At 32.9% G+C, this 27,764-nt stretch overlaps 1 protein-coding gene across 2 annotated transcripts in view; it reads right to left on the reverse strand.

The window, feature by feature from the left end:
- The window catches only part of LOC106881736 (G protein-coupled receptor 83), a 270,703-nt gene that overhangs the window by 114,190 nt on the left and 128,749 nt on the right, over positions 1–27,764 (reverse strand). Inside the window, exons 2-3 of one of the 2 annotated variants that reach the window (XM_089356273.1) lie at positions 8,412–8,501; positions 7,708–7,833 (exon numbers count right to left, since the gene is read on the reverse strand). In XM_089356273.1, the coding sequence (XP_089212399.1) occupies positions 7,708–7,833; positions 8,412–8,420 (135 nt within the window). In that variant the 5' untranslated portion in view covers positions 8,421–8,501. Of the gene's footprint in view, positions 1–7,707; positions 8,502–27,764 lie in introns of both variants that reach the window. The other variant, XM_052969406.2, reaches the window with a different exon arrangement.

Genomic DNA, 27,764 nt, shown 5'->3' on the forward strand with positions numbered 1-27,764 from the left:
GTTCCAGCTATTTCCTCTGATATGATCTCACTCACAGCCATGACAACTGCTGCTATTATTATTGTTGCTACCATCCCTTAGAAACCACTTTTTAAATATCTACATTACCAATAAGAAACAATTGATAATCCTTACAGCTAATATTGTTTAATCCAACTACGACTACAACAGCCTATGTTTTTAAATATAAATTTACGTGTGTGAGACCTCTCAAGTATAATATAAACCAATAATATTGACTCGCTTATATTGCGATCCCAAACGAAATGCGACCTAACTTTAGCTACATAAGTCTAAGTCTTACATTTTACAATTATAGCATTTTGTTTTTACACTCAAAGGTAATACTACACACACATTTTGCTTCGGATGTGATGCATCAAGATCATGTATATCTTTGAGATGAGTTTATCCATACACACACACATGCACACACAATGCACACATACATATACATGTATATAGGAGCACAGGTGTGGCTGTGCGGTAAAGAAGTTTGCATCCCAAGCACATAGTTCTGGGTTCAACCCCACTCTGTGGCACGTTGGACAAATGTCTTTTTCTATTGCCTCGGTCCGACCAAAGCCTTGTGAGTGGATTTGGTAGACAGAAACTGAAAGAAACCCGACGTATATATATATATATATATATATATATATATATATATATATATATATATATATATATATATATATATATATATATATATATAAAGTAAAATTTAGAGGTAATACTTGACAATTGTAAGCACCTGTGAATGCCAGCTCGTGGTTGAGGTGAAAGAGTAAATTGTAAATCCAAAAAATAACAGCAAAAATACAAAGGATTCTGCGGTACACGTGTTTCAAGCTTTATATCAGTGTATAATTTACAATACAAAGCTATCTTCAGCCGCAAAAGTATTTCTCTCCCAGGAAATTATATCACATCGGCGTTAAAGGAGGAAGAAAGGTGTGATATAAGAGGTGAAGATCCTTTCGGTATTTTGTATAGTACTATACCTCGTATAATTCTCAATTTACACATAATTTCTTCGGTCCTCCGAAAACCGTCCATACCTTGTCACGATTCCAGGAATCCTTTGTATTTTTGCTGTTATTTTTTGGATTTACAATTTATATATATATATATATATATATATATATATATATATATCTTCACGGCAGTGCCCCAATATGGCTGCAGTCGAATGACTGAAACAAGTAAAAAATGAAAGAAATACAAACACACTAACATATACACACGGACACGGACACACATATATACTCACGTACATATATACCTTAATATTGAACAGTCAGAATGAGTGCTCAATACTGCATTGATGGATAAATATTCTTCATTTGTTTGTTAACCTGGCTACCATCGGTTTCACTGTAGCGATCATATTTTCATTCAAGCTAGAGACGAACACCAACATTCCATGTGACAGGCTTGATAATAGCTAAGAGACAACTCTCTTACCACGTAGGCTGGTATACACACACACAAGGCGGCGAGCTGGCAGAAAAGTTAGCACGCCGGGCGAAATGCTAAGCGGTATTTCGTCTGCCGCTACGTTCTGAGTTCAAATTCCGCCGAGGTCGACTTTGCCTTTCATCCTTTCGGGGTCGATTAAATAAGTACCAGTTACGCACTGGGTCGGTATAATCGACTTAATCCGTTTGTCTGTCCTTGTTTGTCCCCTCTGTGTGTAGCCCCTTGTGGGTAGTAAAGAAATAATACACACACACACACACACACTTATATGTGCATAATACATATATGCATACATATTACTTATATATATATATATATATATATATATATATATATATATATATATATATATATATATATATATATATATATATATATATATATATATATATATATATATATATATATATATATATATATATATATATATATATATATATATATATATATATATATATATATATATATATATATATATTTATGTTTTAGGAGTGGCTGTGTGGTAAGTAGCTTGCTTACGAACGGTGCATGCGTCGCTAGTTAGTCTGTTGCTTACAGAGAAAGATGACGCGAGTTTCGGCTCCGTGAATGGAAAAAAAGAACAAAAAGAAAAAATCCGCAGGGTGAGTCGTTTTTTCTGTCCTCTGAGCTGGGCGGGAATTTATTGTGTTTTCTTTTTCTCAGTAAGTTCCTGCCTAGCTCGGGAGGGGGGGGGGGGCAATTTCGTCTGCTTTAGCGGCTTTAAATTTTCGCTCGCTTTAGCGAGCAAAAATATTGTGTTCCTCGTTATTGGTGGGCGTGTTCGAGCCGCCATAACAGCAGACTGAGAATTTTGTTGAAAACATTTTTTTTTATTGTAATTCTGTGTGGCGTTAACCTGTGCATTCTGGTGGGCGTGTTTCGCCGGAAAAAAGTTGAACCCTGTGGATTTTACCCTGTGGATTTTACCCTGTGGAGTTTATCTAAGCTGGAGTACAATCGAGAAGAACCCTGACTATTGGATTTACCTGGCTGGAGTATTATACAGAGCCAAGGATTCCCTGTCTGTTCTATTTAAGTGCATTGTTTTCTTTTCCTTTTTATTTTTCCCTCCTCCCATTTTTTCTTTCTTCCTAAATCTCGGTTACTTCTTTTTCTCATTATTTTAATTTCAGTTTTTACTTCTGTTTTATCTTGTTGTCTTCTATTTTTATTAATGTTTGGTGGATTGTTTTTGTGAACTGTTTTTTTGGACATGGCAGAGAAGGAACTTAAAAAGAACTCTGTCTTGGAGTGGGAAATTATCTCACCCAAGCAGTGGTTAAGAGATATGGAGGAGAGGACAGTAGTGGTTAGAACTTACTCTAAAGTTCTTGATACCATTACCGTCTTCCCAAAACCAACTAAACAAAAAGAACTGAAAGATTATTTGTCCTCTGGGAAATACATAACTCGCGGTGTCAAGGATGCAACCGTATGGTTGCTGTTTGACACCCCGGAGGAGGCTCGCAATTTTGCGAGCCAGCCCTCGGAGGGCAACGAAATCCTGTTCCTCCCGTCGCACTGCGGGAGGAAATTAATAAGAGCCTGGGTGTGTGGGTTACGCCCAGGCACAGAAGCGGGTTGGTTTGAAGATACCATCCGACGGGGCCTGGGGGATAGCGGGCCCACCCAGGCTCTTACTAATTTCCTCCCGCAGTGCGACGGGAGGAACAAAATTTCGTTGCCCTCCAAGGGTTGGCTCGCATATACATACAGGGTGCGGTGAATAAATTGTCGTCTAAATTACGCAAAATGACATTGACGTCTCATTTTAACAGATATATGTACCAAAATTCCATAAAAATATCTTCAAATACGAAAGAGTAAATTTACTCAGTAAAATCGCCATTAGCTTCAACCACAGTCTCTAGATGACTTCAGAATCTCCTGCAACTCTTCTGGACGGTCTTTTTGTTTAAGTTGGTGAATGCTGCCATAATCCTTGCTTTCCGTTATTTTTGGTGTTACAAGGAGTTTTGTTGGTTTCTCGCTCAACTGCGCCACACACCTAAGAATCAAGTGGTTTGCAGTCTGGTGAGTTAAGTGAGTTAATCCCATGTCTCTCGGGAAGGAGCTGATTGACTTGGAGGGATTGTTGTCAATCCTGACCTGCATCTCACCAACAAATTCAGGGGTTCTTTTCTTATCAGAACTACCAGAATGAGTTTTCCGAGCTGCAGTACCTTCGTAATCACCGTAAGACTCATCCAACATTTTCCGAATCCTCTACACTGTCCTCAGATTCACACACAAACACTCTGAAATGTTCGAATTGGAGCTTCCGGCGCGAATGCCAAGCAGTACAGCATGTGGTTACCAAATTTCTAGCAGAGTTGATTGCGTCATAGGGCTGTATTTCTCACAGACGGTTTCCAACTGACCCTACTATACTGTGTAGTTGATAAAATCAAAAACAAACAATGCACATGCGCAAAATAAAAGATATAACATGGCGACAATTTACCCATCGCACCCTGTACGTATGTATATGTATATATGTATGTATGTATGTATGTATGTATGTATATATATATGTATATATATATATATATATATATATATATATATATATATACATATATATACAAACATATATATATATATATATATATATATATATATATATATATATATACATACATATATATACATATGCATGTGTATACATATGGAAACAGAGAGATTGAGAGAGAGAAGGCGATAGGGAGAGGGATATATATATATATATATATATATGTATATATATATATATATATATATGTACACATGTCTCTTAAAGGATAGAGCTCAAAATCAATGCATTGAAGATACTTTATTGCAGCAACAATTATAATAACAGAAACAACCACAATAAGCCAAACCTATGCACATTTCAATAGGGTATCCCGGAAAAATAAACCACATCATAAGATGTCTCGTAAAATATTGTAACAAATTACAACATATTACAAATGTGGGTGCATGTGTATCTGTATGTGTGTATATGTATATGCATGCATATGTGAGTGTATATATGTGTTTGTGTGTATATGTGTTTGAGTGTATGGTTATACATAAAAAATACATATAAATATATATTGGTGTGTGTATCTAAGTATAGGTATATGTGTGTGTGGGGGTAGGTGTGGGCATGTGGGTGGTGGTGTGCGGTGCGTGGGCGTGGGCGGGTATAATTAATGAATTAATTAATACACTATCGTTATAGGAAGATCCGATAGGAAATCTTGATGTACATGGGGGATGAATTTTTGGCAAGGGATTATTACGCTGTAAACCGGGCGGTGTACGTCGCTGGATTTCGGTTGACTGGTTTGTTTACATTCTGTAAGAAAATAACGATGGTAGGTTGCGTGCCGTCGATTATTCTTTCACCCTCTTGGATGATGTGTGTGTTTTGCTAATAATAGTATTGGTGATGGCAATAATGCGACCCTGATGAGATGGAGTATCCAGAAATTTGTAATATGTTGTAATTTGTTACAATATTTTACGAGACATCTTATGATGTGGTTTATTTTTCCGGGATACCCTATTGAAATGTGCATAGGTTTGGCTTATTGTGGTTGTTTCTGTTATTATAATTGTTGCTGCAATAAAGTATCTTCAATGCATTGATTTTGAGCTCTATCCTTTAAGAGACATGTATACATATATATATACAAAAACTCAACTGTGAGTTTTTGGCTAAGACTGTTAACAGATACTATATATTTTGTAAAATTTGTTTTATAAAAGTATATATATATATATATATATATATATATATATATATATATATATATATATATATATATATATATATACATATAATGGCCCCTATGCTGAAAATTTTACAGGGGCATTTTCAGCAAGACCTTTATTTTTAATGCTTTTTGTGATGTTTCCTCGTTTTTCATCCTCTGTTTCTACTCGAAAACTAATCTGGAAGCAAGACAATGTCCGAAATGTCATTTTACTTAACTACCTTCTTTTCCCTGAAGATGAAATTAATAATTATAATTGTGAACTTACCCTTCATTGAGGATTCTTTTATTCTTTCGTTATCTATATGTACATTACATTTTCACACATCAACCTTATAATTTCTATCGTGTAGTTAATACCATCTCGACAAATTTTAATAACGCGTAAACATAGAAATTACGAAAATTTAGTGAATAGATACGTACCGTGTAATATTCTTTTTATAAATAAATCTTCGTGTTAAGTTATTCAATATGGTATATGACTCGCAACATCAAATGCTATTTTGATAACACAAAGAAACGAATTTCAGTTTTAACCTATGAGAATTTCCGGGCGTGATATATTTTACGTGAATTGCCTATCACTAACCACATTTGATGGATTACTTTTTAATGGCTTATCTTAATGGGTTACGATTTATGGATTACCTGTTTACAGATTACAATTTTATGAACCACTTTTATGCTTTGCCCCTTACCTCATTATATTTGGTGGATACTTTTTATGGATTAGTTTAATGATCTACTTTCAATAAGTCACCCTTTGTGGTTCAACATATGTGGATCACTTTTTGTGAATCATTTTTCATAGGTCGCCTATGTGAGTACTTTGTTGTGGCTATCCTTTGCAACATTACCTATTTAGAAGGGTGTCTCCCACCCCCAACAGATAAAAGTCTTCTGTAATGGATTACTCATGTTATTGAATCGGTTCAGGACCCAGGCTGCCCATGTATTTGATACCCTCTATTGGGTGGTTCTGTCCCAAAAAGATTACTTGGATGAACCAATTTCATTATTAACCCAGTAGGAATCATCGTGAAGCAAGATTGATTTTCTAGTGTTCATGATGATTCTGATAGCAAAGTTGCTGATCATGGTGAATTGCCTACAAGAACCCAGAGCCTTTAGGAGGGGAGATTTTGATATTGAAGTGTAGAAATCCATGATATAGAACTGGATAAGCCTGCAGACTGCTTTATTCTTGATGCAGCGGAACCAGTCAATTACTGGATCAAACCCTAAATGCGCAGTTCTCCATCCAGCAGATGTTGACAGCAAATGCAGTGCCTCTACAGAAAGTAGAAAAGTATACATCCCAGTTTGGTCAGCCTACACTGGTGTAAGGCACGTCGGTCAGGCGGTAATATAAAACGGATGCGATGTGTGTATTCTTTACCTCTGCTCAACCTTTCAGAGATAACTTTCTTTCGGCCCATTTCTGGATGAGAGTGGTTACCTGGCTCAGCACCTTGTCCCAGTTCTTCTCTGTCTGGAGATCCGTACCAAACCAGACCCCAAGTAATTTAACAGTCCAGTATCCCACGACATTATTAGACGGGGAGGACCTGCCTCTCTTGGTGTCGAGCTGTAGGCCCTCTGACTTTTCTTGGTTAATTTTTACTCCTGTCATTGCCACGTATTCTTTTGGAGCAGTGTCGATCAGGACTATGCGCCTGGTGTTCGACAGTATGACAGTGGAGATCCAAGGCTGATCTCGCACGTCCGCTGCGATGCCTTTCTCAAGTGCCTCAGTCGGAGTGTGGTTAAAATATAGGAACGAGGAATACCACCAGAAGTAGACATCTCTTTGGTAGCGGCAGCCGTAATGCACAGCTTAGAGTACAAAGCAGTAACTCTCCAAGTGCACAAAATGGAAAATTGGTCAAGTAAAAATTGGTCATGGAAAATCGGTCAAGCAAAAATTGGTCATGGAAAATTGGTCAAGCACGGGAATGAAATTATTGATACACTTCGATAAGGTCCCAAAGTCATCCCTGGTCTGGTGCTTGTGTCATTTTAAATTTTATCCTGCTCGTCACTGCTGTTGTTGCTGTTGTTGTCTGTGATTTGTCTCTCGACTATATCAACTAGTGGTAGGAAAATTATGACATCATGGCTGTTCCAACAGACATCACTTCCTTCGATTTGGAAAGCCATATTGTTATTTTTGCTTTGTATTGAAATATTAAATTATAAATTTTACATCTCAAATTCGTCCTTAAAGGGCGAATTGTTTGTTAGACCAGCTCGCTTTAAGCAAAGCGAGCTGATTTATTTTGTAAACACTACAACAAAAATTCGAATATCAAATAATTAAACTACAGGTTTTAAAGAAAACTTACAAGCCATGAACAAACGTTCTCTCTTTCTAAACACAAATAATAATAATAATAATAATAATAATAATAATAATAATAATAATAATAATAATAATAACAGACTGCTGAAAACTACTCACTTTTCGTTTATTCCTTGAGCGTATATCATTCTGGTTGTTAACGGCAATGCCAGGATTTTCTAACATCCAAATATGGCAACCAATACGTAGATATGCAAAACTGATGATTACCAACGGAAGCAAATACTGTGCAAATAAGAGATATAAGTGATAAGCTTTAGCAAAGTTTGGTGGATGAGTTGGCCAGTCAGTGGTACAGAAAACAAGGGGTTCGGGGTACATGGGAATTACTTTACGAAACAATGCTTCAGGCAAACTAGAAGTTGAACATATTATCCATATAGCGGTGACCAAAATAACGGCAGTGCGTTTTGTAAATCGCTGCTTGAGCGGATGAAGTACAGCAAAATACCGATCAACTGCAATGACTGTTAGAGTTAAGACTGAAACGGACACTGACATTGTTAGAACAAAAGGAGCAAGTGAACAAAGGAAATGGGCAAAAATCCATCGTTGTAATAATGCTGCCTGGAACTGGAAGGGTATTGCAAACATGCCAGTTATTACATCAGCAACAGCCAAGTTTGATATGAAAAGATTAGTAACTGTCTGCATTCTTTTATTCTTGACGATTACTAAAATTACCAGTCCGTTCCCAAGTACCGCGAGAATGGAAATCGCGCCATAGAGCATGGCCAAAATTACAACGAGTCCAGTTGGTACTTCATACAGAATACCATTATCATAAGTAGTATTGAATGTACCATTAACATCTGTTTGCAAGGTCAGCAGATATTCCTGGTCGGTCTTTGGTAGTTTCGTTGATAGTTCAGTGGCAGCCATAATTTCGATAACTGCAGAAAAGAAAGATAAAAGTAAAAATATTTTAGAGTCCGTCCAAATATAATAAATTGCGAAAAATTTATTTACTCTATTCAAGTGATTTAAAAATATGTACATCATTGTTTTATGCTATATATATCCAAATATTTCATGTGGTCGGTGAATGTTGGAGTGTGTACAGATAATGACCAGAAGAAGAACTCAGCAAGTCAGTGAGTGTTCGTCCTCCTTTCCAAGGTACAAAATGGATAAAGTGAAAAGTCTAAAACAGAAAATTGTCCGTTATGCTTTAATTAGATGAGCTATTCAAGATAAATCTCGTATCACTTACTCCAATTTATCAATGCCACGCTGTTTGCTTCTCGGTGAATGACATATCATCCATTAAAGTATTAAATCAATTTTTCTCTAAGAATGTTATGCCTAAGGTTAGAGATGTTGTACCCAACCGCTTCGCCTTCTGCCACCTTTACAGTGCCACAGCTGTCAGATTGTTACGCTAAGAACTTTTTTAGTTTAGTTTAAATCCAAATTTGTGAACAATACTTATATTAGTTCATTGCATTTTTGGTGGTAAGAGAGATGAGAGTGGAGCCATTTTTCGGTTTCTTGCCAATTATTCTTCGCCATTATATACAAGCGAAAATGCATGCATATACAGACATATACATTCCTACATGTATACACACAATTACATACATTTAGAGGCAATTAGTGCTATAAATATTAAAATTCACAGCATCCGAACATCGGCAGCAAACGTCACCCTAAACTGTGATAATGATAGATACTATCTCAGAAGAAAGATGAAAGGAGTGCATTGAGATCAATACAGAGAAGCTTCTACAGCCATATAATATTACTCAGACAGCACATACCAAACAATGGCAACAAATATAAATACATAAATATGTCCTGAAAAATAAAATCAATAGCATCTTGAAGAAACATTCATTCAAGGCTTGGAAGACTTGGAAAAGAAACGATGAAAATATCAGAAAAGGTCAAGTATATGTATTTGTCCCGTGATCTTGACAAGAATGATAATTATATTTGTTCGAAGTGTTGCCCCACATGAATTCATCACTGATACATCACGTCACAGATCTAAAGTTACGCTTTTGTTGTTTAAGAGTAATACTTACGAAATATCTAATGAACGAACGGGGCAGCGAAACCATAAAAGCCCCAAAGTACAACTGCTTCTCACGATTATGTGATACTTCTGTGGAGGACGTAAGCAGAAGTTGCCCAAAAAACGCCATCAAGTGAATACCTCCTCGTGCGGCATGATGTTGTTGCTAAGACACTATATATAGTGCCGTGGTGGTGAGCTGGCAGAAACGTTAGCACGCCGGCCGAAATGCTTAACGGTATTTCCTCTGTCTTTACGTTCTGAGTTCAAATTCCACCGAGGTCGACTTTGTCTTTCATCCTTTCGGGGTCGATAAATTAAGTATCAGTTGCATACTGAGATTGATCTAATCGACTGGCCCCCTCCCCCAAAATTTCGGGCCTTGTGCCAAGAGTAGAAAAGAATATATATATATAGTTCCATCTGCGGAAAATACTGCTCTTGGATACATACAAAAATGTCTGCTACTGAAAATATACATATTAACACAAGGAGTATTGTTGGAGTACTCCCATCAAGACTTCTACTAAGTAGAAACACTTGCTTGATATATTTATTTTGGATAGAAAATAAATGTCACTTACAGTCACATGGGTTAGCTACCCTGCAGATGTGGACATTTCTTCCAAAATCAGCGAGGAAAGAATATTTATTGAAAATTGCTTCGAAACCTGCAGTTCTTTTCCTCTGATTACAAATTCATATTTTTTTTACCAGATATCATTGTTGATCTTGTTTATGCTAGTAAATGTGTAAACGTCTTTCTTCTTAAGAACTTGGATTTTGAGGCAAAGAAAGGGACAAACTGACACAAATTTTACAAATATAATCTGCATGACGAACAGGAAAAATATGCAGAATTTCTCTAAAATGAAATGTGCAACAATTACAAATTCCAGGGTTGGAGATTTTGTTTTACTGCTAGAAAACAGCTCCCTCATTGTAGGAAGAATTCTAATAAATAAGAGGACACAAATAGATATGCGTGCACACCCACATACACGTGCACACACACACGCACAGACGCACACATAGACATACATACACATATATGAGGCTTCGACACAAAACTGCATAGCAAATTTCAATCACAAAATATTGATCATCTTGAAACAAATGGAGATAATACATGCTGGAATTCCTGTTCAGTGGAATTGAATTCAGAAACACTCAGTTCTCAAGCGAACTTCTAAGATCTTCAGCCCAAATTCTAAAATATTCAACATTCTTTTCTCTCAAGAAGTTCAACCGTCAGGAACATCTTTCTCGGTCATATTTTCATCAGAGATACAAGCAAGTATATAATGAACATCAATCACCAAACTAGGAATGCCTGAAAAGTTCATAAGGGTTGTTCCACTTTCTCTTATGAAAAACTTAGGATTTAAAACAGCAAAAAAAACACAATCAGTAGAACACCAGAAATCGCTTGGCAATATGCCTTCTGAGTTATAATTCCATCGAGGTCAACATTTTCTATCATTCACCAAAGGAAAATAACTACTAGCCCACAATTGGCTTGGATTGATTAGATTGGCTATATCCCTTCTTTGTGCTTCAAATGAAGGGAGAAGGAAAATAATAGATACACTTTAAATCTATTAATATTGAATTCGCATTTGAACTTCTTAGAAGCAATAACAAAGTACAATCCACTATGTTCTTGCCTAAAATTTGTGACTTTGTACCATATAAGTATATGTTAGACATCAAGATCGATAAATCGGCTTTTCATCTCTGTTAATGTTTGCAGTTTTGCCATTTTTATTAACATTATATTTTATTTGCATGTAATTGTTTTACAAACATTTTTATCAATATTACAAGAATCGTTAGAGTATTGTAAAAAATGTCTTTACATTCCAAATTTAAAAGCCTCTGAGGTAAACTTTATCTTTCAATCTTTTGGTATCGATAAGATATTTTAAATCCGAGTAACCGAATTTTAGAGTTGTCTTTTAGAGTTGTGGCTGCAAAAATTGGAAGATGCTTTTACATCTTGCGAAACAAATATTAAATTCATATCGAAGAAATCAACTAGAGCCCTCTTAGAAATGTGAGAAATCATTACTATTTATGTTATTCTTCTCTTCTCCTAGTTTTCCACATTTTCATAAATATCAATGTCAACGAATATGCTTCCAATTTGTTTACTAGCCTCTGTTGTGCAACATAGTGCACTAATATCAGTGCACTGTGCTTAATTGCAGTAAGATGTCCTTAGGTGAAATGCATTTTCCTTCTTCCTGATCGGCGTGTCTACCTCACAGAATATAGACATTAAGCACATTCATATATTCCGTCAGTGGTTCACGATAAGATTTACTAAAAACATTGAGTCAAAACAAATATCAATAAATAATAGAATAATAAATAAAAAAAGTAAAATTAATTATAATAATACTAACAAAAAATATTAAAGATTTTTAAACGATATAGTAAAACTTGAAACAAAATCGCAGAAATCAACGAAATAACCAAGAAACTAATCTCATGTATTTCAGCTTTAAAAAGCAATAGTCAACTTTGATATTAGCAGTTAAAACACATTCTATTTGGAATAAAAATATGATATAATATAATATAATATAATATAATATAATATAATATAATATAATATAATATAATATAATATATATATATATATATATATATATATATATATATATATATACATATGTATGGCGGTGGATCTAGTATATTAGTAATGAAACCTAAGCTTCGAGGCCTCTAATCCTGTCGGGACCTCAGAAGCAATATATTTTGATAAATGAATTTTTCTGCACTCCCAGATTTAGTGGAGATTATGAACATTTTCAAATATGTTGCTTTGAAGTCTTGATTTTACTGGCTATTTTCTCCAGTGAACATCTAAGAGCGAAAATAAGTGAAAAAAAAAAATACACAGAGCAAAAAAGCTAAATTCCAAATACTAATAAAGATACGCAAATTTCGAAAGTAAGTTACAGAAAAAATTGCCAGTATCAAACCACAAAAATAAACCAGAAACAGTGCTTCAAAAATCCCGTAAACAAATTAATATTTTTCTCTATCTATCTATCTATCTATCTATCTATCTATCTATCTATCTATCTATCTATCTATCTATCTATCATCATCTGTCGTACGTACTCCTATCGAGTCCTTAAGGTTTGTTAAATTTCGTTGAAAATATCTTGTTTACTGTTAACGTTGTTAAAACCTTAAGTAAGGATATCTACTTCTCTAGGTGAAGAAGGAAACTGCCAAGAAAACAATCTTTGTATTATTTATTTGTTTTTGTCTGTTTTTCTTTTCTCGTTTGGAATTATGGCGGCGGTAACGCTTACTATCAGATTCAACGACAAAGTAGCAGAATAACTTTCTCATACCACTACCAACTTCATGAGAGAATATTTGCACTATAACAAAAGCAACAATAACAACAATGATAACGACACTGCATAGACAACGTTTTAAACAAGACAAGCGGCATTTTGATAGCAGCAGCAACAACAAAGGTGACAGTAGCTTCATGGACAACAGCAACTACAACTTCAGTAACAGCAGCAGCATGCACTAAATTATGAGGGAAGGAACGCCATTAAAAAAATAAAGGAAAGGAATATAAGTTTTGTGTTTCTAAATACCTAGTGATAGTTTCCCCGTTGTAATTGTCTCCGTTTCAATGCATAGCTTAAATAAACCAAATGACTCACTTAGAAATGCTTTATAAGTCACCAATAAAGAAATAACTTTTTCCTTGTAATAAATTCATATTGTAAAACACAACATTTTGTGTATGATACACATGCTAAAAATACGTATGAAGGTCAACAAATTGAACTTGAAGAAAGGAGAGATCTCACTGATCTTTAGATAGAAGTGAAACAAGATTCTCCCATAAGAGTTAGAAATAGAGTTTGAATATCATGACTCACATATTGTTACATCTCGTGACTAACTTTACTCTATTTTGAATTTACTTGAAGCTTGTGGATCGTGTTTGTTGATAAATTTCACTGCAGCTTTTAGCATCATTGTCTTTCTTTAAGAATACTTTTTTTAAATCAGAAGTGTATTTATTGAAGTTATCTGGATATATGCTATGCAGTTACAGACACGAAACTATCAAATATTGGTTAGACTCAATTATTTATAGATTACTAGACCGTATCGATAAGCAATTTCTTTTTGATGGTTTTCAATTTATTTTACAAAATAACTACTTTATAATCAGTGAGACAGAATACCGACAAAAATCAGTCTCACATATGGTGAGTAAAGCTACAGTAACATACGCGAATTTAGTTTGAAGTGTCATGAATTTAGCATTTCTGTATTATCCACATATATATTTTGAAATAATTTCAGTAGTTATTTCAAATACAACTGACAAATGGAAAAGGTTTCTAGACAATTGCATTATCTTAAGGAGGGAAAATCTTGATCAGCTGAACGAAGTTTGAATGTCTCACATCCAGTTTGCTATGGAGTACAATAACGACAAATACCCTTTCTTAGACATGGTAGTGATAAATAGAAATTGGTTGTTAGAAACTGATATATGCTTTAAAGGAATATTGCCTATTTTCAGCATCCACATATTTTAGTGAAGTGTTTGTGCAATAGTCTTGAATCTTTTGACAAGAATAATCTCATCTAGAAGAGATGAAGGAAATACTTATTGAATAAAAATGCCCGTTGAATTTAATCAATAATAAAACTGAAATATCAAAATAAATTGGCATCGATAACGACGTCTTTGTAAACATTCATCAAAACCTATATGTTACTTCGAGACACAGACAAATAAGCCAATCATTAAAAGTAAGAGAGAAGCATTAATAGTAAGATAAACTCAAAACTACTTACATCAGTAAATGTCCACAATGTCGATTTTGTGTAGCCATGCATTATAAGTTACTGAATTCCATTTCAAAAGAGTATTCAAGATTAAAGAAAATAAATTCTTGCTCTACCAAAAGTTATATATATGGAGTGTGTGTTTATCAGCGAAACATCTAAGCTCCACGCATCTCCAGCAGAAGGTAATGTCGAACTTCTGCTGACTCTTTTGCCACAACTTTTTCTCACTCTTTCCTCCTGTATCTAGCAGCCCACCTGTGACATGTGTGTACATACCTTCATCTACATGTACATATAGATGCATATCTGGGTACATGACGTTGCAAAAAAACATGGACAAAAACACACAGGCCACATAGAGAACATATCCTTCATCAGCTGTATGTATACATATACGTATACATATATGTATGCATTGACAAGGGGCAACACCCTGAAACTAGTCTGCAGATGCCAAACTAGCAAGGGGAAACTGCTGACCTCCCCTGTTCGAAGGTTATAAAGGACACAGGTTTCGTGTGTCACATAGCTAGCTAGAGGCGATGGCTTCTTGGAGCTAATACACGGCAGCTTTCGTCCTAATTTTGGGACTGCCATGTTGGCTTGGCGATAATCATTAATTTCCAGTACCGCTGCCGTAGTCTCCTTTAGAGAGACTTAGAAATATTAATAACTCTATGTATATATATATATATATATATATATATATATATATATATATATATATATATATATATATATATATATACATGTGTATATATATGTATGTATACATATATATATGTGTATATATATATATATATATATATATATATATATATATATATATATATATATATATATATATATATATATATATATATATATATTTATATATATATATATATAAATATATATATATATACTGTTGTGTCTGGGGAGAGTCATTTTCTTATTGTGCCTTGAAATTTTACACACTCACCGGTAAAATTTCCACTTATTTTTCTTTTTATTTTCCTAAAATTTTCGTTGCGTCTTGCAACCTTATCAATAGTCTTCACTGTCCGTTATTTATGCTGCGTTCTTTTTTGCTTTTGTTTGTTTTTGCGCATGTGTGTGTCTCAGTGTGTGTGTGTGTGTGTATGCATGCATATGTGTGTGTATGTATGTCTGTGTGTGTGCATATGTATATATGTGTGTGTATGTATATATGTATGTATGTGTGTACGTTTGCATGTATGTATGTATGTATGTATGTATGTATGTATTCTGCATATTCTTGTGTTTGTGTGTTTTTTATGTATGTGTGTGCATGTGTGTATATGTATGTATGTACCTCTGTCTCCTTATGTGTGCATGTCTGTGTGTGTGTGTATATATGTGGTCATGTGTTTCAGTCTCTATTTGGGTATGTGGTTGTCTATTCATATACCCTATGTACCTACCCGTCTGTATGTAGACGTGTTTGTTTACATATACATACATGTGCATGCACACACACACATACACCCACACACACAGACATACATACATCTATCGGCATAAAAAGTCCATTAACTGTTCTACTCTACCTGTTTAAAATGTGGGTATGGGGGTATGATATCTATGTATATTTCCTATTTAGTATTGGGGAAGTTTCATTTATAAGGACGTACTCCCGTATTTGACAAATTCTTAGGAAAATAAAAAGAAAAATAAGTGGAAATTTTACCGGTGACTGTGTTAAATTTTAAGGCACAAAAAAAAAAGACTCTCTCCAGACACAACAGAATATGCTTCAACACACGAAATCACATAAAAAATCTTGCAAACCAAATCCCAAAACGAAATATATATATATATATATATATATATATATATATATATATATATATATGTATAATTAAAAATGTGTTATGAGTATTATAGGATAAAATCCTATATAAACCCAAGTAACTGTCGCAGACGCGCGGAGCTTAGGTGTTTCTCTCATTAAAACACATACCACCCGGTCTGAAATTCGAACCCACTATCCGTCGACCGCTGCTCTAACCACTAGGCCATGTACCTCCACTATACATATATATATATATATATATATATATATATATATATATATATATATATATATATATATATATATATATATATATATATATATATATATATATATATATATATATATATATATATATATATATATATATATATATATATATACATACACATATATATATATGCATATAAGTATACACACACACACACACATATATGTACATATATATCCATATACATACACATATACATATATATATACATATGTACATACATATATATACATATACATACACACAAATACGCACACGCACACACACACACACACACACACACACACTCACACATATATATATATATGTAATAATTTTGAAGAAACAGTAAAAGCATTGATTTGTAAAAAACTTCCGTATTAATTATACCAATTTCTAATCTCGCAGGGTTAATCAATTTGCATTTAGCATTAGATAGAGATTTCTTTTCATTGTCCTTAATTAGTAAGGAATTTTTTCTTAAATCAATGCTAAAGTTAGAGGGGCAACCAATTTAGTAGGTCCAGTAGTATAGAAGTTGTTAACTGGCTTAGAGCAATTAGAAATAAGAATAAAGCAGGATTTACACAATTTGATATTGTAGACTTCTATGCATCTATTTCTAGAAAACTGCTAGATAAAGCCCTCACTTTTGCAAGTGATTTTACAGAGATTAGTGAACAAGATAAGGATATAATCCGTCATGATAGAAAGACCTTACTCTTCAGCAAGAACGCGGAGTGGGTCAGGAGAGCAGACACAGAGGGTTCTTTCGATTTGAGCACGGGGTCATATGATGGAGCAGGAATATGCGCTCTCATTCCTGCTTGACACGTTAGGAAAAGCTTCTCCTGGTGTATATTTTTCTATTTAAAGCGACGATGCTCTAGCTTTAACTAACAATACCAATGGATTAGCGCGGAAGGGTATTATCCATCTTATGAAAACGTTCGATCTTAGTACAGATAGATACCAACCAGACGGTTGTCAACTTCCTTGACGTCTCTCTAGATTTAAAAATGAATATTTACAAACCCTATAGAAAGCCCAACGATAGACTTAGTTATATTAATGAACATTCCTGCCATCTCCCCATAGTGTTTAAAAACTTAGTTAAGAATATTAGTAAGAGAATTTCTAGCCTCTTCTCCAATATAAACATATTTAATAATGCTGCCCTACTTTATAACAATGCCCTTAAAGCTAGTGGATTTAAAGAGGAAATAGCTTACACACTTACTATTAGACCAGAAATAAAGAAAAGAAAACATAGACACAGGAGAATTATCTGGTACACACCCCCTTCACTCCCCGAAGTGACCTTTAATATAGGTAAATATTTCTTGTCACTTATAGATAGACATATTCCAGTACATCACAAATATAGAAAACTCTTTAATAGGCATAACGTAAAAATTAGTTTTAGTTCCACCCCAAACTTTAAAGCATAGTTACACACAATGCAACATAACAACACAAAGCCGGTTGTTCCTGCAGGGATAAAGACTTGTGCCCACTAAATGGAGCCTGTTTGACGGAGGCCATTATTTAAGAAGCAACCGTAAATTCCACGAACGCTAATAATACAGTTTCATACAAGAAATATGTGGGTCTCAAAGAGGGAAATTTCAAAGCAAGCTTCAACAATTACACCTTAAGCTTCAGACACTCAAATAAATGAAAAACTGCCAAATTATCCAGTTATAAATGGTTCTTAAAAGAACAAGGTGTCAGCTACAGGATTTACTGGAAGAGCTTAGTTAAGCGTAAACCTTATACTAACGGTAGTGGCAAGTGCGGTCTTTGTAATATGGAAAGATGGCTTAACTGGAAAAGTTCCTTGGACCCCGCTACATGTTTAAATTCAAGAACGTAACATTTTAGAATATGTTCACATGTCACAAAATACCTATTACGGTTTTGGGACCCCGCCAAGATCATGGCTAGAATCCACATTTCTACAATGTTCCTGTACAAGCTTTCTCATACGTTTTAACTTGCATTAATGTTTAATTTTTAATTTTAATTTTTTTATATATATTTTCTCATATCTTCCTTTTTCCTTTTAATCGTATGTGTGTGTACGTGTGTGTACGTGTGTGTGTATACTGTATGTATATATATTATATGTACGTGTGTGTGTGTTTATGTGTATATGTATGTATATGAGTGTAAGACTGTCCAGTGCATATATGCGACTTTCATGCACAAGCCCCTTCCTTTATACGGATATGCATATGTTTGTATATATGCAGGAGTGTGAATGTATGTCTGTATATATATATACCGTAATAGGTATTTTGTGACATGTGAACATGTTCTAAAATGTTACGTTCTTGAATTTAAACATGTAGCGGGGTCCAAGGAACTTTTCCAGTTAAGCCATCTTTCCATATTACAAAGACCGCACTTGCCACTACCGTTAGTATAAGGTTTACGCTTAACTAAGCTCTTCCAGTAAATCCTGTAGCTGACACCTTGTTCTTTTAAGAACCATTTATAACTGGATAATTTGGCAGTTTTTCATTTATTTGAGTGTCTGAATATATATATGTATTATGTTACGTGTATGCATGCAAGCACCTATGTGTATATGAGGATAAGGTTGGGTACACACACACACGCACACATATATATATACATGTGTGCCTGTATGTATGGATATGTGTGTATGTATGAGTACGTACATACATATATGTTTGTGTGTGTGTATGTGCATGTACGTATACATGTTTGTGTGTGTACGTATGTAGACGTTGCGGACGCAGGAGGTTTATGTCTATGTATTGTGAGAATATGGATGTGTGTATGTTTTAAATATTTTTTCCCTTTTATTTTTCTACTTATTAGAGTAACTTTTATTCAACGGTTTTTCATAACGCTTGTTGCCATTAATAACCGAAGAGAATGTATCGTAGCTCTCCGCTCCGACATTCGAAACTTCGAGTACTATATCGGCAGCCTTTTACTGTTTCTTCTAAATCATAACATATATAAATAATCTTTTTATCTAATATCGAGGTTTCATTCTTTTGCTGTTACTTATTATTATTATTATTATTATTGTTATTATTATTATTATTATTATTATTATTATTATTATTATTATTATTATTATTATTATTATTGTTCAGTAGTTTTATTTTTATAACGTGCTTTCACTTAACTACAGAGCGCAGCTCTGTGCGTATTGGGTATGTGCTGTGGTTTGCTGTGGTGCTCTTATGTTTACTGTATTGAAAGTGTTTTGCGTAGAATGTGTGCAGTACCCAGTAGTGCAATTTTCTGTATGCTATATATATTTGTAAGTCCTGGTGTTTTTGTTATGTATTTGTCTGAATATTTTTTTATTATACCTAAGGCACCTACTATGATAGGAATTGTTTCTGTTTTTAGATTCCACATTCGAGTTATCTCTATTTCCAGGTCTTTGTATTTTGAAAGTTTTTCCATTTCTTTTAGAGAAACGTTGTCATCTGCTGGTATTGATACATCAATTAGAAAGCATTTTTTTTCTTCATGATCTTTGACAACTATATCTGGTCTATTTGCCTTAATTTCTCTATCTGTGTGTATTGGCATATCCCAGAGTATGGTTGCTTTCTCGTTTTCTGTGACCTTTTCTGGCGTGTGTTTATACCATCTTTTTTCTGTTGTTATTCCACAGTGTTGGCATAGCTTCCAGTGTATATAGGTCCCAGCTCTGTCGTGTCTGTGAATATATTCCTTCTTAGCCAGGACTGGGCAGCCAGAGATAATATGATTTATTGTTTCTTGTCGATCTCCACATATTCTACAGTTACTTGTTATATTTCTTTTCATTATGTGTTTTTGGTAATTTCTGGTGGGGAGGCTCTGATCTTGTGCAGCAATTAAAAATCCTTCAGTCTCTGCTTTGAGTCCTGTATTATTATTATTATTATTATTATTATTATTATTATTATTATTATTATTATTATTATTATTATACATAAGCGCCCCCTCAGACACAATCCGTACCAAAGAAAATTGAAAGAACTTATAAGATCCTGGGATACTAAAAATGATATTTTGACACATTCAGACAAAACTAGAAACATATATAGTATTGACCCCAACATATACCACGAACTCATACATGGAGAAATAACAAAAGATATAAGGTAGTATCCAACAGCATACTAAAGAAGATGAACCTAGAAACCAGAAATATATTATCCTAGATTTTAATTTAGGTGAAAAAATAGAACCTTTTACTCCAATTAGACACCACATAACAATTAAGGACCAAAAAGAAAACTTCCCTAGTAACACACAGGTTAGATTAGTATGTCCCAATAAATCTGAGATAGGTAAACTTAGTAAAGCAATCTTAGATTACTTTATCTGCCAACACTCAAAAATAAAATCAAACTAGAACTATGGAAAAACACACAAGGTGCACTGGATTGGTTCTCCAATATACATATAGGAAATAGATATAACCAAAAGTTCTTACATATCGATATACAGAACTATTATGCTTCTATAAACCCTGTTGTCCTGAATAGCGCCCTCATTTTCGCCAGGAGATATACTAACCTAAGTACGAGGGAGATAAATGTGATACTCACTGCCCGTAAGACTGTTATTGAATTTGATAACAAATTATGGGCGAGGAAAGACATACCGGACCTCTTTAATATCACGATGAGATCGCCGGACTCGGCGGAAGCGACAGACATGATAGGTCTATACATCCTGGATAATATAAGTAGAGAATTCACCAAATTAACCGGAGGTCTATATAGAGATGACGCACTATTATTATTTAAGAACGTTTCAGATAGACGCCCAGAACTACTAAAAAAGAGGTTAGGTAACTTCTTTAATAAGTTTGGCCTATATATAACCATAAAAAATGAAAACTATTCTATAAACTATTTAGATGAGAATTGTAGCTTAAATACCAGACTCCATGAGCCTTATACTAAAGAAAACTCTACACTAAGATATATAAATAGCTCTAGTAACCATCATCTTACAAATGAAAAAGCCCTACTTCTAAATATAAGTAAAAGAATTTCAAATCTATCCTCTAATGAAGAAATCTTTAATAAACACAGGGAAAAATATAACATAGCACTAAAAATGAGGGATATAAAGGTAAAATTAAATATCTTCCAAGGAATATTAACTATAGTAGCCAGGATAGAGCAACTACATCCAGCCCCCAAAATTTGGACGAATGTAACACTACCAAAGATAAATATAAATATAACAATAGAAATATTAGGAACACGATAAAGCGACCCATAAAAAATAATAATAACCATAATAACAATAAGAACAATAATAAAAAAAAAATAATAATGAGAAAATGGCTAATAATAATAATAATAATAATAATAATAATAATAATAATAATAATAATAATAAATATAAAAACAAAAATAGGAATAATAAAACAAACAATACCCATAATGTAAAAAAACACTGATAAGAAAATTAATGAAATTGATACCCTGTGGTTGATCATCCCTTTCGCTATGCAAATTAAGAATAACATAGTAAAAACAATATTTGGATTAATTAAAAACACTTTACAAAAGAAAAAAAACAAATATTGGGAAATAATTAATAACAAAACAATAATAGGATATAATCTAACAATAACCTAGCTACCATCATATCCTCAATTAAGAATAGAAAACTGAACACCTTCTAAGTAGAAAAAATAATAAAAATGATAATGCACAAGTAATAATGATGCTACTACTACTACTACTACTACTACTACTAATAATAATAATAATAATAATAATAATAACAATTATTATTAATATTGTTATTATTATAACAGCAACAATATAAATGAAAGTAATAATAATAACATTATTCTAGCCAATAATAATAATAATAATAATAATAATAATAATAATAATAATAATAATAATAATGATAATAATAATCACATTAGTAACAACAATAACATTATTGGTATAAACAATAGCCACAGTACTAATAATGTAATGACTATCACTCCCAATAATATAAATCCCACACAGCTACTTAAAACATGTAATTGTAGAATCAGCAGTAATTGTGTATTCAATAATTGCTGCATTAGAAAGGAAGTAGTATATCAATGTATAGCAAGTACACAATATGATAGTAAGGTATATGTGGGAGCGACCAAAAACAGTATGAAACAGAGGCTGAATCAACACAGATACACTTTTAGAAATAGAAATAGGCGAAATAGTACAGGATTAAGTGACTATATATGGGAACTAAAGGATGGGAGAATTAATTATAATTTGCATCGGAAAATATTAACAACAGCACCAGCATATAATACTAGAAATAGAAAATGTTTGTTGTGTATTAATGAAATTTTCTTTATAATCAAAGCAACATCTCCGATTATAAACAGTCTTAATGAACGCAACGTTTCCTCTCTTCATTAAACTAAGTATACCTTCTCCAAATACCACTAGTACCTAATATTGAAACCCATACTGACATAATATTTCTTAATATTTATTAGGGTTGTTGTTGTTGATGCTCTATTATATCATATAAATATATATATATATATATATATATATGTGTGTGTGTGTGTGTGTGTGTGTGTGTGTGTGTGTGTGTGTGTTTGTGTGTGTGTGTGTGTGTATGTGTGTATATATATTGCCGTTATTTTTGTACGCATATCTGTACGTGTATGTGTATATGCACACACATGTATGTGTGTGCGTACACGTGTACTATATATATATATATATATATATATATATATATATATATATATATATATGTATGTATGTATGTATGTATGTATGTGGGTGTGTTTATCTATATGCGTATATTTTTGTGTGTGTATTTATATTTATATATATATGTACATGTGTATATGTATATTAGGTTATATATAGTAATCCGAGTATGCTGGTATAGTCATAAGCTAGGACATATATATGTGTATATAAGTATATACTCATACTTGTACGGATATATATGACAAAATGGACAGGATTCAATAGATTCGTTATAGATATCTTCACACATATAATAAAAAATGAATATACACATATATTGATATATAAAGTTCAAGATATGGATTCGAACTGGTTGACTATGTATATATTGGAGTTAACGTATTAATATAGATATAGAAACACATATCTGATTAGAGTATTTGTGGATCTTTGGATATACTTATGTTGTCATGTAAATGAACATGAACATATACATATAATTATGCGTGTGTATGTATATTCGAGGAGTTTTTATATATATGTAAAGACAAGTATGGTTGTACATATAATATAAATTGTTATACATACATAAATTATGATCTTAATATATGATGTCGTTATACATACATAAATTATGATCTTAATATATGATGTCGTTATACATACATAAATTATGATGTTAATTATGATGTTAATATATATAGGTATGAAAGCATTGATTGATTGATTAGCTAATTAGCTGATTTGTTTACTATCTGATGGTTTTAAATATCTTATTCAATTTATAAAGGTGAATCAAAGAGTTATCCCCCTTCTATCCAAATAAAAATAGCGAAAAAATGGCGAAACATAAACATCCTACTATTAGCTGGTACCCCCACTCAAATAAACACTAAAATTAAATAATTAAAATTAGATAACTAAATAAATAGATGGTCTAAATAAATGATTAGATGATTAATTGAGCAACTCAACACTATTGCATAGCGCCTTGCACTTAATGTTTTGTGTCTGATGAAATACATTATAATATAAACATATTGTAACGATGAATAACAACAACTTGGAGAAATAACTTATCCATTGATAAAAAAAAAATGTACTTATAATTTCTATCTAAAATTTCCCCCTGTTTATATTGCTTATATATTTTGGTAAATGCACATTTAATCCCTTTAACTAGACGGATACACGTTTTCACATTCATAATATATGGTTTCATACAATTGTAATACCTTATTTCTCGTAAACAATCTAAAAACCACATCCCCTAGTCATATCACTATACCCTATTATATTATACTCACTAACCTATACACTCCTCAACTATACACTTATAATTTCTATCTAAAATTTCCCCCTGTTTATATTGCTTATATATTTTGGTAAATGCACATTTAATCCCTTTAACTAGACGGATACACGTTTTCACATTCATAATATATGGTTTCATACAATTGTAATACCTTATTTCTCGTAAACAATCTAAAAACCACATCCCCTAGTCATATCACTATACCCTATTATATTATACTCACTAACCTATACACTCCTCAACTTTTTACTTCTATAATTTTTAATTTAATTTAATTTAATTTAGTTTAATTTAATCGAATCAAGTCTAAATATCAATTTTTACTCTCATACCTACCCATAGTTAAATATGAATTATTTGTTTCTGTTTTCATGCGTATATAATTTTTATGTAGTTTGTTTATGTTATATGTTAACCACTAACTAATCATAGCAGCGTCATAGCCTTTCAAATAAATTAGCTGACCAATTAGATTACGTGAATGATCACAACACCTTCCTCATTACCGATAGGGATTCAGCAACTTGTTAACTATAAAATAACAGAAAAAATAACGGAAGATAATACAGTATCTTGTTAAGTACCCAGAGATTTAATGCATTTACTAATTTAGTACCAACCGCTATCATAACTATTGATACCAGCTTCCACCCAATAATGGGAACCATGATTTCAGGCCCTCAACTATAAACACATCATATATTTATGTATATGTATATGCATATCTATGTGTGTACATTTGTTCATTCATGCATTCATTTATTTATATGCCAGGAAAATACGAACCACTGCGGGAATAACCTTATCTAACGCATGAAATAAGTGTGCGTATGTATATATATGCGTATATATATATATATATATATATATATATATATATATATCTGTATGTGTATGTATGTATATGTATATATATATATATATTTCTCCTTTTATGTGCATTTTCATTTGTAAAAAACTGTAGCCATCTCAAACTCCATTATTTTCTTCGATTATACTGTTATTCTCTTTCTCTTTTTATGCATTCTCTAATAAGAATATTATACTAAACCTACTAATAAATATTTCGGTTATAAGTATGTACATGCATATATACATGCACATGTGTATGTATGTATGTATGTATGTATGTATGTATGTATGCATGTATGCATGTATGTATGTATGTATGTATGTATGTATGCATGTATGTATGTATGCAAGTATGTATGTATCTATGGGTGTGTATGTATATATATAAATGTACATATATATATGTATATATATATTTATATATCCATAAATTAGCCCTATGAACTTCTTGGACTATCTCTCTGACGAAGCCTAGAGGCTTACCCAAGTACCCTAATTTTATCTACAGATTACTACAATACGCTGAAAAGATGGAAATGATATATGGGATACTGTGACCTCTTGGCTGAAGAAGCTGTAAGAAACTGTTCTTTCTCTATTCTAGAAATTACTAATACTTTACACATGTATTTATATATTATCTGAACTGTTTAAAATATATAAATAAATAGACATAATATAATGTCTAACAGCTGATGAATACTAACTTTGGATTCCCTCCATTTTCTTCTTGCCATATAAATTACGGGTAAAACCACGCAATAATCAACACTTGTGTAATAATTAGGTATTCTACCAGCAGTATATTCGATAGATACTATCCCTTAGTCGGCTGGATCCACAACCTCTAACTCTCTTTGAATTATATATATATATATATATATATATATATATATATATATATATATATATATATATATATATATATATATATATATATATATATATATACATGTATTTATGTATGTATGTATTTGTTATTTGTGTCTGTGCTTGTTCCCCCACCCAGCATCGCTTGACCACCGATGTTGGTGCGTTGACGTCCCTGCAACTTATTTGTTCGGCAAAAAGAGCCCGATAGGATAAGTACTGTCCTGGGGTGGGTTAGCTCGACTAAAGGCTGTGCTCTAACATGGCTGCAGTCAAATGACTGAAAAAAGTAAAAGAATAAAAGAATACACACACATATACATACATACATATATATACACGCACATATACACATACATATATATATATCTATACATATATATATATGCATATATATATATATACACATATACATATATATATATATATATATATATATATATATATATATATATATATATATATATATATATTTCCCTTCGTCAGCGTCCGATAGCCACCGATCTTTGATGAGAGAGATAAATTCTTGGCAATCTTATGTATACTTTTCCAGTGAAATTCTTCACTGATATCGAAAAGGTGAAAACAAGCAATGTTAATTCTCTAAATGAAGTATTAACAGTAACTGCACGATAAAGTGAAGTATATTGCCACTTGCTTGTTTTCACCTTTTCGATATCAGTGAAGAATTTCACTGGAAAAGTATACATAAGATTGCCAAGAATTTATCTCTCTCATCAAAGATCGGTGGCTATCGGACGCTGACGAAGGGAAATAACCCTGAAACCCGGGTCCGTTCGTGCTACAGATCACGATGAGAGGGATAACTTCCCTTGGCAAAACAAACAGGACACAGTAGTGTGTCGATAAGCCAGCTGGAGGAGATGTCCTCCTGGGGCTAAAAGCAACAGTAACATCCACCCCTAGGGGTCAGCCACACTTAAGTGGCAATATACTTCACTTTATCGTGCAGTTACTGTTAATACTTCATTTAGAGAATTAACATTGTTTATATATATATATATATATATATATATATATATATATATATATATATATATATATAATATGTGACAATTATTCGGTTGCCATAATAAGACTCCGATCGAGTTTCGGATGTCGGGCGGAAACCTGTTCCGGCATCTCGTCAGTTATCGAGGCAATAAAAAGATGCTATGAAAATGACCATTAAACAAAGGGAAATTACTATGTAATTGACCGTTATTAAGACAAACGAGCTATTAGAATGACCGTTAAATAAGGGGAAAAACTGAAGGGGAGAAAGTAAAATGTAAAGAAGTAAAAACGACCAAATTATCCAGTCATATATGGTCCTTAAAAGATAAAGGTATCAGTTACAAAATCCATTGGAAGATCTTATCCAAACGTAAGCCTTACACCCACGGCAGTGGAAAGTGCAGTCTTTGTGACACGGAAAGATGGCCCATCTGGAAAAGCAGCTTAGACCCCACTACATGTCGGAGTCTTATTGT

Source organism: Octopus bimaculoides, chromosome 1 (genome assembly GCF_046866305.1).
Source record: "Octopus bimaculoides isolate indiv1 chromosome 1, ASM4686630v1, whole genome shotgun sequence".
NCBI lineage: Eukaryota > Metazoa > Mollusca > Cephalopoda > Octopoda > Octopodidae > Octopus > Octopus bimaculoides.